The sequence below is a fragment of the Hipposideros armiger genome, unplaced genomic scaffold (genome assembly GCF_001890085.2).
Source record: "Hipposideros armiger isolate ML-2016 unplaced genomic scaffold, ASM189008v1 scaffold_3, whole genome shotgun sequence".
Taxonomy (NCBI): domain Eukaryota; kingdom Metazoa; phylum Chordata; class Mammalia; order Chiroptera; family Hipposideridae; genus Hipposideros; species Hipposideros armiger.
In genome coordinates, this window is record NW_017731353.1 from 2,985,059 (window position 1) to 2,999,084 (window position 14,026).

Sequence of the window (14,026 nt, forward strand, 5' to 3'; positions counted from 1 at the left end):
GACCAAATATATTGTATTATACTATATATTCCTATGAGCTCCCCCAATTACATATACTTTATGAGCAAAACTCATAGGCTTGCTATGCAAATGTAAGTCCCAGCACCTCCTTCCCAATTCAGGAGCTGCCACTGCTTTCCAGTGGGACACCCCCCTGCATCAAATCCCACTCTACATTTGCCAGCTGGATGGCCTTGGGCAAGTCACCTCACCTCCAAAGTGGTTCCTTCACTTGTAAAATGGAGAACTAACTCTTGTTTCAGGGGGCTATTTAATGAGATGATGGGCACTCAAGTGCCTGGCATGCAGGCGTGCATAATGAACATTAGCTACTACTTTCCTCCCCTTCAGTCTAATTGTGTAATGTCTGGCTCTCCTCATGGGGACTGTGTATATTTTCCCTACCAGACACTCAGCTGAGGCCCCCATCTCCTCCACAGACACACACACAGACACACACACCATCAGTAACATATACCATCTGAACCCTGACTTAAAAGCCTGGTTTTACCATTAACTATGTGACTTCAGAAAAGTCCAAGGTCCCCATCCTTCTTTGGGCCCCAGTTTTACTCCATAAAATACATTTGTACAAAGAGGGGCTAGGATCTGGGTTTTCTAGGAACAGAGGTGACGTCCATTCTGAGCAAGTTCCCATCAGAAATCCAGCATCAGAGGGGGAAGCAGAGAGAAGCTGGTAAATGTTTGAATAACCTACAATTTTATTATGGGCAAAAAGGACTGGCTTGAGGACTCAAGCCTGAAGGCAACTTCCTAAGGTCAAGTTTAGATAAGGAAAGGGAGGAATGCCTGAGCCTCCGCTGGGGCCAGTGCAGGGCTGGGGTCATGGCTGGGAGTCAAGGCAGTACACTGTTGGAGTCTGCCTGTTGAGTCCCAGCTACGTCTGGGGAGGCCAACGGGGACCGAAGACCCTACAACTTGACTGAGGGAGGGACAGGGAGAGGCCCAGGTCAGGCCTTCCTCACCTCCAAAATAAGATTATAGGCACCCTGGGGATGTGTTCCTGACTGCCCCAAGACTAAGAAGGGCTTTTCCCTACAGATATCTGTGTCACAGAGAGGGGGTCCACCAGTACCACCTACCCCCAATTTGGGAATGGCTAAAATCTGGACAGAGACAGAGCCCTGAAGAGTGTACAGGGACCAACAAGGTGACACAGGGCTCTGGGGGCAACGTCAGGCTCCAAGTTCTTCCTTCCACTCCTGCAGCTTCTTGTCCATGGCCTGGAGCGTGGATTCATCCTGCATCAATACAGATTGGTCCTACCCATCTCCCCGCTCTCCCCTGCGGGCCTTGAGAAACTTGGGGAGCCCCTCCCCCCATCCCCTGCCTTTTACCTTCACAAAACAGAAGCGGATATAGTGGTCAAAGTGCTTCTGATGTGGCTGGCTGTAGAAGGCGGAGACAGGGATGGCCACCAAGCCCTGGGGAAGAAGAAGGCCACGTCTCAACAGGGCCCCACAGCCTAGCTCCAGGGGAACAGGGGGGTTCCAGGATGGGGTGGGGTAAGGGAAGTTAGCTTCAATGCGGCACCTCCCAGTGCTATGCCAAGGTCAGAGGAAAGAATCCCAAAACATCATCCCCAAGTCCTTCTTGTGTACAGAGGGAGATGGAGGCCACGGGAGGGGTCAGGCAGAGCCAGGGAAGAAATAAGCCTTAGAATCATAGCTCTGAGCTGGATGGACCTCAGAGGTAATGGGCCAACTCCTCATTATACAGCTGGCAAGACTGAGGACCTGAGAGGGCAGGAACTCCTGCCAGCCCACATGGCATTTTTAGGCAAATTAAAAACAGGCTCCCTGTTCCTTGAAATGGATGCAACCCTACACCAGGGCTCATGACAGAGGCTGGGCTCTACTTTGGCCCATAAGCCCCTTGGTTGGGCACCCTTGAGCAGTGCACAACCTGTAAAGCCACACACATGGGGACCTGGCAGAGGACCAGCCCACCTTATTCTTGATCATCCACTTGATGAAGCGTCTATCATAGGGCTCGTCCACAGCACCAGGCAAATCAGGCATCTTGCTCTCTGTGGGACAGGGGCCATGTTGAGCCCTGGGCAGCTTCCAGCACCCCATACCCTGCCCAGCCTGACCAGTCTCACGCACTGAAGTCTGAGATGTCTGCGATGAGGAAGTAGCTGCCCTTGGAGATAATAGGCCTCAGGCCCACGGACTGTAGGCTTCGTATCATGTGGTCACGCTTGCGCTGGGTAGCCTGTGGGAACTGCACGAAGTAGCTGCTGGGTTGGCCAAAATGCAGCTGCTCCCGCTGGAAGCTCTGGGCTACTGCAGCCTGGGGCGGGTGGATGGACAAGCAGATCAGGCATGACTTGACCCTGGAGCCAGTCTGGGTGCTTTGGTGGCCCTGCCCCTCCTCACCTGAGTCTGCGTGGGACAATGATAGATCGAGTTCTGGTGCACAGTGCGCAGGTGCTTCATGAGGCTATTGGGGCCCAGGACCCAGCCCACCTAGACCAGGAACACAGGTTGGGGTGAGGCCCTTCAGGGCCTGGCCAAACGCTTCCTTAATTCCCAGGCTGCCTTTCCCACCAAGGTCATAGTGGGAAGGGTCATCCCCAACCTCGTTGACTCACCTTCCAGCCGGTGACGCTAAAGGTCTTGCCAGCGCTGCCAATGGTCAGGGTGCGTTCCCACATGCCGGGGAGGCTGGCTGCCCAAGGCCAAAGAGAGCAGCTGCTGAGATGGAGGGAGGGGCGGGGGAGGGGTGGTGGCTGGACCCCAGCGAGCACTCAGGCTCTCTACACTCTGAACTTTGCTAAGCGCTAAGCTATTTACAGGACTTATGTCAGCTCATCCTCATGACAACTCCGAAGGCAGGTGCCACTGTGCTCCCGTTCTCAGAGAGGTAAAGTCACTCTCCCAGATCACAAAACCTGTGTGGTTCCAGACCTTTCGGTCCTAATCACCAGGCCTGTGCTGACTCCCAGATGGGGGCTCGAGGCCCTGGCACAAATGCCCAGGGGAATGGGGCACCCTGGGCTCACCGATGCTGATGTGCTGGCACCCATCGTAGACCAGCCACTGGTAGACCTCGTCAGTGATGCACACCACGTCATGCTGCTGGCACAGGTTGGCCACCAGCTCCAGCTCTGCCTTGGAGAACACCTGCAGGGATCATCCCCAAACAGAGAGGCCTGCTCAGAGAGACAAAAGGATACGGCCGAACCCAGTGCTCAGGGCATTTCTGCCCCCAATCCTACTGAATCCTTGCAACACTGACCCTGCAAGGTCAATTGTGACATCATAGAACATACATCTATTGGTCTTTGCCCCTGGTTTCTGGCACAGAGCTCCTGAAACCCTTATAATTTCCTAAGTGATGAGAGCACTAGGAGCATCTTTTGGTCTAATGAGGCAACGCTGGGTGGGCTCCTGGATGGGGCTGGTCATCAGAAAGTCCACGCCATGATTAGAAGCTTGGAATTTTCACCCCACCCAGACCGCCATTTCTCCAGAGTGAGGAGAGGGGCTGGAAATGGAGTTCATAATTGATGATGCCGATGTGAGGAAGCCTCCATAAAATCCAATAGTATGGGGTTCGGAGAGCCTTCAGGTTGGTGAACACATCCACACCAGGAGGGTGACACACACCAACTCCACGGGGACAGAAGCTCCTGCACTTGGGACCCTCCTAGGCCTCGCCCTATATGTCTTGTCATCCAGCTGTTCATCAGAATCCTTTAATAAACTGGTAAATGTAAATAAGTGTTTCCGTGAGTTCTGTGAGCTGCTCTAGCAAATTAATTGAACCTAAGGAGGCGGTCATGGGAAGCTCAGATTTACAGCAGATTGGTCAGCACAGGTGACAACTTGGACTTGTGTGACTGGCATCCGAAGAGGGGTGGGGACAGTCCTGTTAACCTGTGGGATCTGGTGCTAACTCCCGGTAGATAAGTGTTGAAGTTGAGTTACATTGTAGGACACCCAGCCGGTGTCACAGAATTGCTTGGCATGGGAAAACTCCACACATATCTGGCGTTGTGAGTGTGGTAATTGTGTAAGAGTATAGGAGACACACAGGGGGAAGACTGGGTTTTCCTTTACATCAGTTTGGCCACGTTCCCATTTTACAGACGAGAAAACGCTCCGAGAGGTGAAGTCACTGTCCCAGGGTCATGGAGACGTAAGTAATGGAGGCACCCAGTCCGATCCACCACCAGCCCTCACACCTTCCCCAGGGAATGCCGACCTGTGCCTGGGGCCTCCAGGAGCCTTGGTCCTCAGGGCTCATCCCAGGGAGCCCTCCCACTTCACAGATGAAGAAACTGAGGTCCCATGGCAGCAAATCAGTAGCAGAGTGGGGACTTGAACCCAGGCTGGAGGGGTCCCTGGAAGGGGGTCTCTCAGGTACCTTTCCCAGGGGGTTGTTGGGTGTGTTGAGGATTAGGGCTTTGGTTCGAGATGTGAACTTGCTGGCCAGCTCCGTGGGATCCAGCTGCCAGTTGCTGCTGCAATCTAGTTCCTGGTCCTTCGTGGGGGTCTGTAAGAGGAGGTGGGAGGGGGTGGCAATACTTACCCACCTGACATTCAGTGCTAGGGATTTGATCCGCCTCCCCCCAGGCATCTCTCCACCCTTTGGCGTTTCTGGGGCTCAGGACACCCCTCCCCGCCTCCTTCACTTCCTTCCCTCTTTTCCACTTCCTAGCATCCAACATCCTAGCATCCTTGGACCCCTCTGCCCACCCACGTCCCAACCAGCATCCTCACCGGCTTCAGGGACACAAACACAGGACGACCCCCAGCCATCAATGTCATGGGCTCATAACAGTCAAAAAAGGGCTCGATGATGATGACCTGGTACAAGGGTCAGATTAGCTGGGGTCAGTACCACCCTGACCCCTCACCCCCACCCCACCCAAGCCTTGCCCACTCACTTCGTCTCCTTCATCCACCAAGGCCTGAAAGGCTGTGAATAGGGCCCCGTAGGCACCCACAGTCACCAGCACATTCTCGAGCGGGTCTATCTCCTGTCTCAGTAGCTTCCCAAAGAAACTTGCCAGGATCTTCGTCAGTGGTGGGTAGCCCTGCCAGGAGAGCAGGGGTCAGCCACCTGGCTCAGCCTGAGCCCACTCTCCTGCTCAGCTGCATCCAGGCAATTCTAGCACCTTCTAGCAGCAGGCCTGGGGCAAAGTCAGCTCCTGTAGAGCCAGCTCTTTCATCTCCGCTGTAGTCCTTGCCCTCAGGCCTATTTTGTGCCAGGCCCAGCGCCCAGGGCTGGGACGTGGTGCGAAACCAGACAGAGTGCATGCCACACAGCCCTCAAAGCAGTGGAACGCCATACTTGAAATATCCCCCTTTAAGTTTAATGAGCACATTCGTGCCATCTGCTCTTCCCAGCAGTCTTGCAAGAGGGGTATTATTTGATTTCCCACCATTTGGCAGCTGAGGTGCAGGAATGAGGTGCAGGGACTTGGTGCCACAGCTTTGGAAGGATTCCACTTTGAGAGGAAGATGGGATCCATGCGCTTGTTTGCTGAGGACACGTACAAAACACTCAAGACTAAGCCAAGTGACAGAAACTTAAGATTGAGGATTTAACTAAATAATTCACTAAACCAGATCTGACCACATACAAACTAAACGTTTCTGTACAGCAAAATACATCCGGAGCAAAGTTAAAAGACAGAGAGAAAAACATTGCAACATAAGAAAATGATGGAAGATATTAACATATAAAGAGCTCTTCTAAAACAAGACAATGATATTCACTCAAATGAAAAAAATGAAGTAGGTCATGCAGAAGTTCTGATGCCCAGTATGCATATGAAAGAATAACTGAAGAAAAGCAAATAAAAACATTGAAATATTGCTATAAAAATACAATGTCCAGGACGGCTGCTTAGCTCAGTTGGTTAGAGCGCAGTGCTCGTAACACCAAGGTTGCCAGTTGGATCCCACATGGGCCACTGAGCTGCACCCTCCACAACTAGATTGAATCAACTACTTGACTTGGAGCTGAGGGGTCCTGGAAAAGCACACTGTTCCCCAATAAAATTTATTAAAAATATATATATACAATGTCCACATTAGCAGATATTAAAAAGATTGAATAATGCCCACAGTTGGCAGGAGTGAGACCAACGGGTTGTCCTCTCTTCAGCCTAAAGAACAAACTGTCCCACCAGCTCTGAGAACAGTCTGATGGTGGGAATGTGAGTAAACCTAACCAGGGGGCAATTTGACAACATCCATCACATACTTAAATGCTTACACCCTTTGATTCTCTAGTTTTATTTCTGGGGATTTATCTGAGAGAAACACTCACACATGCATACAAAGATGTACACACAGAGCTAGTCACCGTGGCACTGCTTATCATAGTAAGAGATCCACACCAGTCCAGGAGTGCAGGGCTGGTTAATTAAACTGTGGCACATCTAGGCAATGGAATACTATGTAGCCGTTAAAAAGAACGAGGCTATTCTGACACGGAGATTGTCCCTGACATGCTGTTTAGTGAAATATACAAGTTACAGAATGTTATTTATAGTATGAGTCCATTTGTGTTAAAAAATACAAATCTCACATGTAGGTATAGATGCATATGTGTGTGTGTGTGTGTGTGTGTGTGTGTGTGTGTGTGTATTTATACAAGCATTTTAAAAAGTTAATAGCTTAACAATCTAAACACTCAGCCAAGTAGCAAACTGTTGGCAGTAGTTATCTCTGGATGGTGGCATTGGAAAGAATGTCCCTCTTGGCAATTCTGAGGCATACTAACATTTAAGAGCCGTTGCTCTACTCCTGGGGCTGGTAAATATTTACTCTGTGGCCCTTTACAGAGAGAGCTTGAGTTTGGAGTCAAAGCAATCAGCAGCTTGTCTTTCAGGGCTTGGCTTAGGTGTCACCTCCTCCAGGAAGCCGTCCCTGACCTCTCTTTCTTCCTGCTCCCACAGTACCCCATTCTCTTCCACCACAGCATGCCAACTGCCTTTGTTTTCTGCTTTTTTTGGTTTGCCTTTACCCCAGGTCACAAGCTGTCCTAGGGACTGGAATAGAGGGTACACTCAGTGAACCCTGAATATTGCTGGACTGAAGTCCCTGGACTCTGCCCCTTCCTCGCCCAGAGAGGAGGCCTGTGTCTGGGGGCTGGAGGAGCTGGAAGACTCACAAATGCCTTGGTGTACTGGTTGAGCATGAAGTTTCCGCTGACAGCATCCCGAAAGGCTTCCACTGCGAAGTCTGGGGGCGGGAAGTCGGGGAAGCCTTGTCCCAAGTTCACGGCATCATTCTCACTGGCCAGTCTCACGAACTCCACCCTGGGCAACAAATGGAGAGTTGGCACCAGCCCACCCACCCCTCCACCCCGACCTGGACTTCGGTCCGTTTCCAGGACAGGGTGAGCGATGAACTGGGATTCTTCTAGAAAAACTGGACAACTAGCATCTGCCCTGGTCCAAAGATCAGTGTCAGAACCATGACTTGGTCCAGTACTTTGCGATTAGGTGGGCAGGGCACTGCCAATCACTGATGAGGGGCTTTCAAACTTTTCAACTGTGATTCATAGTAAGAAATCATCTTTACATCACAAACCCTGTAGAGCACAAACANAGTTCAGCTCGGACCGGGCATCGAACCACTGTTGCTCAGAGCTCAAACTCTTGAGCGAGCTCTTAACCAACTGAGCCACTCGGCCGGCCCCAGGGAAGCATTTTTCTCAGTCTTGAGATCCTGCTTTCAGCTGTATCCTCTGTTTGGCTCAAATAAATTTTTACAACAACAACAAAAAAGGAAACAACCTAAATGCCCATCAATTGATGGACATCAATTGATAAACAAAATGTATTAATCTATATGATGGAATATCACTTGACAATAAGCAGGAATGAAGTACTGACACATGCTACAACATGGATGAACCTTGAAAACATGTTAATGTTAAGTAAAAGGAGCCAGTCACAAAAGATGACAAATTATATGATTCTGTTTATATGAAACAGGCAAATCTATAGAGACAGAGAGTAGATCAGTGGTTGCCTTGGGATGGGAATGGGGAGTGAAGGCTAATGCGTACCGGTATCTTTTGGCGTGATGAAAATGTTCTAAAATCAGATGGTGGTGATGGTTGCACAAATGTGAATATACTAAAAACAACCAAACAATACACTGTAAATGGTTGAATAATATGGTGTGTGTATTATCGTATCTTAATAAAGCTGCTTTTTATTTTTTATTTATTTATTTATTTTTTTAGCTGAGCCATCCTGCTACCTATTGGCAGCTTAGCGGCTGCTCAGCTCGGGCTGGCCTCGAACCGCTGTTGCTCAGAGCTCAAACTCTTGAGCGAGCTCTTAACCAACTGAGCCATTCAGCCGGCCCCAAAGCTGCTTTTTAAATCACCAAGGTCAAAGAAAAAAAGAGGCAGTGCCTTCGTGGAGGCCATGGGAATGTGTCTCTCTGATGCCAGGGGCCTAACTGACTGAGGGGACAGCGGTGCTCAGCATCCATCCTGATCCTCAAGCCCTGAGGCTGCTCCTAGCCAGTGCCTCAAGGACAGGGAGGCGGGCTGTTGCTGGGAGACACAGCACTCAGGACTCCCATTGGCTTTGCTGGAACTTTCTGAGAACTGCACTGCAGTCTGAGACTCTTCCTTCCAGACTTCCTTCCTTCCTCTCACAAGGGGGGCTCAGACCACAGCCCTGAAAACGTGGGTTTAAGGTCAGGGGCTGCTCTAGAGGGCGCTGTGGGCATCTGCCGGGTCCACGGGAGTTCTGCAGGGCTCCTAGGAGGATGTGGTCTTCAAGCTGAGTCCCAAAGCCAGGAAAGCGTGTCAGGCAGAGAGAAGGGGACAAAGACACCTGGGAGCTGGGACATCCAGGAACTGAGGTGTCGGTCTGGCCAGAGTTCACCCTCTCATCTCTCAGAATCGAGAGTCAGTTCCCAGAGGAATCCTGCAGGAAGTAAGTCCCAGAGCTCAAAGAAACAAAGGGTAGTGTGATTATTATCTGAGGAAGGACATTCCATGGTGTGTCATGTTAGGGGGAGGGTGTTTCTGTCTCACTCAGCCAGGGGGCTCGAGGCCCTCGGCCAGGTCAGTGCTGGGCATAGTAGGTGCCCTGTGTCTGCTGAGTGTTCTAGGGGGACCAACAGGCCCACTTGACCAGCATTAAGTGGTTTCTCAGGACATGGTATTTTCAGTGCTAAAGCTGGGACCATCCTGGGCAGGTGGAGCTGGAGCGGTCCCCTTACGCTGGCCGAGTGCAGGATTGATTGGTCCTGTCCTGGGCTCAATGTCCTGCTGACTCCTCCGGATGGAGTCAATCCTACAGGGAACCTCCTCTGCTGCCTCCCGAACCCCTGGTTCAAAATCTGCGGATGCCCGGTAGGCTGATCCTTTCTCAGACACTCTTGCCCACATCACCCATGTCTGTCAACTCTGCCCTTTCTCCTAAAGTGACTGTACCTCCTGTGCCCTAAAAAGCATGTCTTCATCATTGCACTGGATTCCAGTGGTAGAGTAACATGAACACCCTCAGCTCTATAATAATTTGCTGAGTGCTCACTCTGCACCAGGCACTGTGGTAAGGACTGTACATATGTTATCAGACCCTTTCAAAAGGTGTGCCTCACCTGCATTAATAGGCAAGGACATTGGTAATAATGATAAAAGAAAAACTAATACTCACATTGAGCTCCTGGAGGTCGGAGGAGGGTCTGTGCCATCCGGGGCCCAGCCCAGGGCAGAAACACACTCACACTGAACAAGACCCTAACTTGCAGCCCTCCCCTCTCCTCTGCCACAACCTCAGTCCCTCACCCTCTCTGGGCACTGCCAGCTCTTGGGACTGGAGACGGCCTGAGTCACCTGGCTCCACAGATAGAGAGGAGAGCTTGTGTGCTGGACAAGAATATGCTTAACCAGACTCAGTGCCCCGGGGCTAGGGCTGGAAACCAGGGTTGGGCTTTTGCTGCAGGGCACTGCCAGGGCAGGGGGTGCTGTGTGTGCCCAAGAGAGTCTGTGGGCACAGGAATGAGCAGTACACTGCGCCATCCATGGGGCAGGTCTGTTCTGCTACTGCTGAACCCTTGGTGCCCGCCCAGGATCAGGCCCCAAACAGACTCCTGGGGAAAGGTTTAGAACACTGGCTTTGGTGTCAGGCTGACCTGACCCGAGGCACGTCACTCACTTCACCTCTCTAAATGTCAGTTTCCCTATCTATGAAATAAATAAAAAGATAATTCATGAAAAGGACTTCATTAGTGCCTGGCACATAAAAGGTGCCCAGGAAATGATAGATGTTAATAATAGAGTAGGCCCTTTATGAATATTCATTGAATTAATATAATATGGCACATGGAGATAGGTGTGTGTGAACTCACTCATGTTTGCTGGCAGGGCTGACTCCTCCATCAGTCCTCCTCAGGAGGTATCGTGCTGAGGGTCCATGGAAACTGTTTTAATTTTAATTTATTTTAAAATAAGAAACAAAGAGAATACAATAATAATGAATTCAGCCTGGATGATATTCATTCTGTATATCAACACAGTTGTAAAATATAATTATTTGGGGCTGGCCGAGTGGCGCGATGGTTAAGAGCTGGCTTGGGACACCAGAGGGCCCCGGTTTGGATCCCATATATGAGAGCCAGTGACACTGCCCTCCACAGCTAAGATGCTGAACAACAGCTCAACCTGGAGCTGGGCTGCCATGAGTCGCGGCGTNCTGTTCCCATCCCCCCAATTCCCCAATAAAAATCTTAAAAATAAATAAATAAATAAAGCAAAGATGAGTCAGGGAGGGAGGATAAAAGCTGGACTGGGGGAAATTTGAGGGTTAGGGTTAGAAAGAGTAGAGGGGTACAGGGGCGCAGAGAGAGGGAGAACAAAGGAGGTGAATGAGTTTAGGAGATAAAAATAATGGGGGGCCCCCAGAAGTGGAGTGACCTTCAAGTATGTGACACAATACTTAGGTAAGTGAGGAAACAGTGCCTGTGCTTGGCTTATACATAATGTAGTCATTCAGCCAACATTTACTGAGTACCTACTGTACGAACATGGGCTGGGAGTAGGAGATGACTGGGGAGGCAGCTGGATGGGATTGAGATGCAGAGCTACAAGTTCTAGATTAGAGGCAAGGGCAAGGGAGGGACCTACATCCAGGCTGCAGTCAGGGAAGGCTTCCTGAAGGAGGAGACTCACATCCCATACTGAAGCCAGGACCAAGCCAGATCCCAGGGGCCCCAGGTCATGCATGTGGCAGAGTGCACTTACAGTCTGGTGCAAGTACCGGGTGAGTGAAGCTCCAGCCTTCTTTCTCTGGAGGGACCCCACCAGGTGCAAATAGATGGCTGCTGCATTCCTGAACATGCTTCCTAGAGTCATGGGGCACTGATGACTTCTCCAGGGGCAGAGGAGAAGAGGGTAAAACACCCTGGCCAGGAAATGGCTCCAAGCTCAGGGCTTGGGTCCCACACTCACAGCTCTATAGCTCTAATAATAATAACAACAATATGGGCTAGTATTTATTGAGTGACCACTGTGTGCCAGGCATGGCAATAAGTGCTTTGCTGCAGGATTATCATCCCTCAGTCCTCAAAACCACCCTGTGACCCTGTCCCCCACCCCATAAACCAAGGGGACCCTTTAAAAACATAAATCACCTCTAATAAAAAAATTGATCCAGGGCCAGCCAAGTGGCGCGTTGATTAAGAGCTGGCTTGGGATGCCAGAGGGCCCTGGGTCGGATCCCACATGAGGGCCAGTGACACTGCCCTCCACAGCTAAGATGCTGAACAACAGCTCAACCTGGAGCTGGGCTGCGGTGAGTCGCCAGCAATGACAGGTGGATTGCCATGGGCTACCGTGTGTAGCCAGCAGCCAGCGTGAGCGGCCAGCAACTGCAGTGAGCGGCCATCCAGAAGCCGGCGACTGATCTGCCTCGCCCAGGAGGAGCGTGGTGATGGTGCCAACTTGGGCCGGTGGGGCAGCGTCCTCCATGGCTGGACTGAGGAGCGAGGCTATGGCAGCTTGTCTGTTCCCCTTCCCCCAATTCCCCCCCAAAAAAATTGTTAAAAAAAAAAAGAAATTACTATCAAAATATTATTTTAAAAAAATTGATCCAGGTGAAGATCAGAATAGCCCCTAACAATCACAGGGAGAGTAAAGCCCACATCATGTGCTGGTTCTGGAAACACACACCACCTGCAAATTATTCCTGTGCTAAAACCAAATCTTAATCAGATAAAGCCTCTGGGTCACTAAAATCCAAGGGACAGAAGAACATGGTAAGTGACACCATTGAGATGCAATCAACAGATTCAGGCCAAAGGAACCTCTGTAGGACAAATGACCCTGTTTCTTCAACAAATACAATGCAAGGCCAAAAACAGTCGGGGCACGATAGATGAAAAGAGACCTAACAGACATAAATTTAAACAGTAAATGCTTTGAAAAAGAAGAAAAACATTGGAGGACTCACTGCACAATTTCAAAGCTTACTAAGAAAGCTGCAGGAACCAAGAAAGTGTGATGCTGGCATAAAGATAGACATATCAATCAATGGAATAAAATTGAGAACCCAAAGATACACTTTCACATTTATGGTCAATTGCTATTTGACAAGGGTGCCAAGAAAAGTCAGTAAGAAAAGAATAGCCTTTCAACAAATGGTGCTAGGACAAGTGTATATCTACATGTAAAAGTGTAAATTTGGACCCCTACCTCACATCATACACCAAAATTAACTCAAAATGGATCATAGACCTAAATGTAAAAGTTAAAATTATAAAACTCCCAGAAGAAAATAGGCATAAATCTTGGTGACCTTGAGTTAGAAGATAGTTTCTTATATACAACACCCACAGCACAAGCAATGAAAGAAAAAAGATAAATTGGACTTCATTGAAATAGAAAACTTTTGTGCCTCAAAGGATACCATTAAGAAAGTAAAAAGACAACCCATGATATGAGAGAAAATATTTGCAAATCATAAATTGGAATTTCTTCAAACATATATAAATGGCTGGTAAGTACATGAAAATATGCTCAATGTTATTAGTCATTAGGGAAATGCCACATTAAAATTCCACTTCACACCCACTAGGATGGCTATAACAAATAAGATGGATGATTACAAGTGTTTTGAGGATGTTGAGGTATTAGAACCCTTGTACTCTGCTTCTAGGAATGTAAAATGGTATGGCTGTTGTGGAAAACAGTCCAGAAGTTCCTCAAAATGTTAAACTTAGTGTTACCATATGACCCAGCAATTCCTCTCTGAGGCATATACCTCAGAGAAATGAAAACATGTCCACATAAAAACTTGTACATGGGCCGGCCAAGTGGCTCAGTTGGTTTAAGAGCTCGCTCAAGAGTGCGAGCTCTGAGTGACGACCGAGTGGCGCGATGGTTAAGAACTGGCTTGGGATGCCAGAGGGCCCCAGTTCGGATCCCATATATGAGGGCCAGTGACACTGTCCTCCGCAGCTAAGATGCTGAACAGCGGCTCCGCCTGGAGCTGGGCTGCTGTGAGTTGCCGGCAACGGCGTAGGCTGCGGCCCGGCTCCATCTGGAGCTGGGTTGCTGTGGGCGTAGGCTGCGGCCCCTGTGGCAGTGGGTTGCCATGGGCTACCGTATGTAGCCAGCAGTCAGCATGAACGGCCAGCAGCTGCAGTGAGCGGCCATCTAGAAGCCGGCGACTGATCTGCCTCGCCTGCTCGGGAGGAGCGTGGTGATGGTGCCAACTTGGGCCGGTGGGGCGGCGTCCTCCACGGCTGGACTGAGGAGCGAGGCTACGGCAGCTTGTCTGTTCCCCTTCCCCCAATTCCCCAGCGCTGTTCCAATCTCCCCAATTCCCCAATAAAAATCTTTAAAAAAAAAAAAGAGTGCGAGCTCTGAGCAACAGCAGTTTGATGCCCAGCCCAAGCTGAGCTGCAGCTGAGCTGAGAACAGGTGGCAGGATGGCTCAGCTAAAAAAACAACAAAAAAAACTTGTACATGAAGTTGTAAGGAGCATATTCATAATAATCAAAAAACGGAAACA

At 49.9% G+C, this 14,026-nt stretch overlaps 1 protein-coding gene across 1 annotated transcript in view; it reads right to left on the reverse strand.

Moving 5' to 3' along the window:
* Positions 1–700: 700 nt before the first annotated feature.
* KYAT1 (kynurenine aminotransferase 1) overlaps positions 701–14,026 on the reverse strand; it is a 15,964-nt gene continuing 2,638 nt past the window's right edge. Inside the window, exons 2-13 of the mRNA XM_019641645.1 lie at positions 11,014–11,383; positions 7,156–7,479; positions 4,919–5,068; positions 4,752–4,838; positions 4,396–4,524; positions 3,029–3,149; positions 2,618–2,694; positions 2,403–2,492; positions 2,130–2,316; positions 1,971–2,050; positions 1,359–1,445; positions 701–1,262 (exon numbers count right to left, since the gene is read on the reverse strand). Of these exons, the coding sequence (XP_019497190.1) occupies positions 1,197–1,262; positions 1,359–1,445; positions 1,971–2,050; positions 2,130–2,316; positions 2,403–2,492; positions 2,618–2,694; positions 3,029–3,149; positions 4,396–4,524; positions 4,752–4,838; positions 4,919–5,068; positions 7,156–7,479; positions 11,014–11,367 (1,752 nt within the window). The 5' untranslated portion in view covers positions 11,368–11,383 and the 3' untranslated portion in view covers positions 701–1,196. The remainder of the gene's footprint in view (positions 1,263–1,358; positions 1,446–1,970; positions 2,051–2,129; positions 2,317–2,402; positions 2,493–2,617; positions 2,695–3,028; positions 3,150–4,395; positions 4,525–4,751; positions 4,839–4,918; positions 5,069–7,155; positions 7,480–11,013; positions 11,384–14,026) is intronic.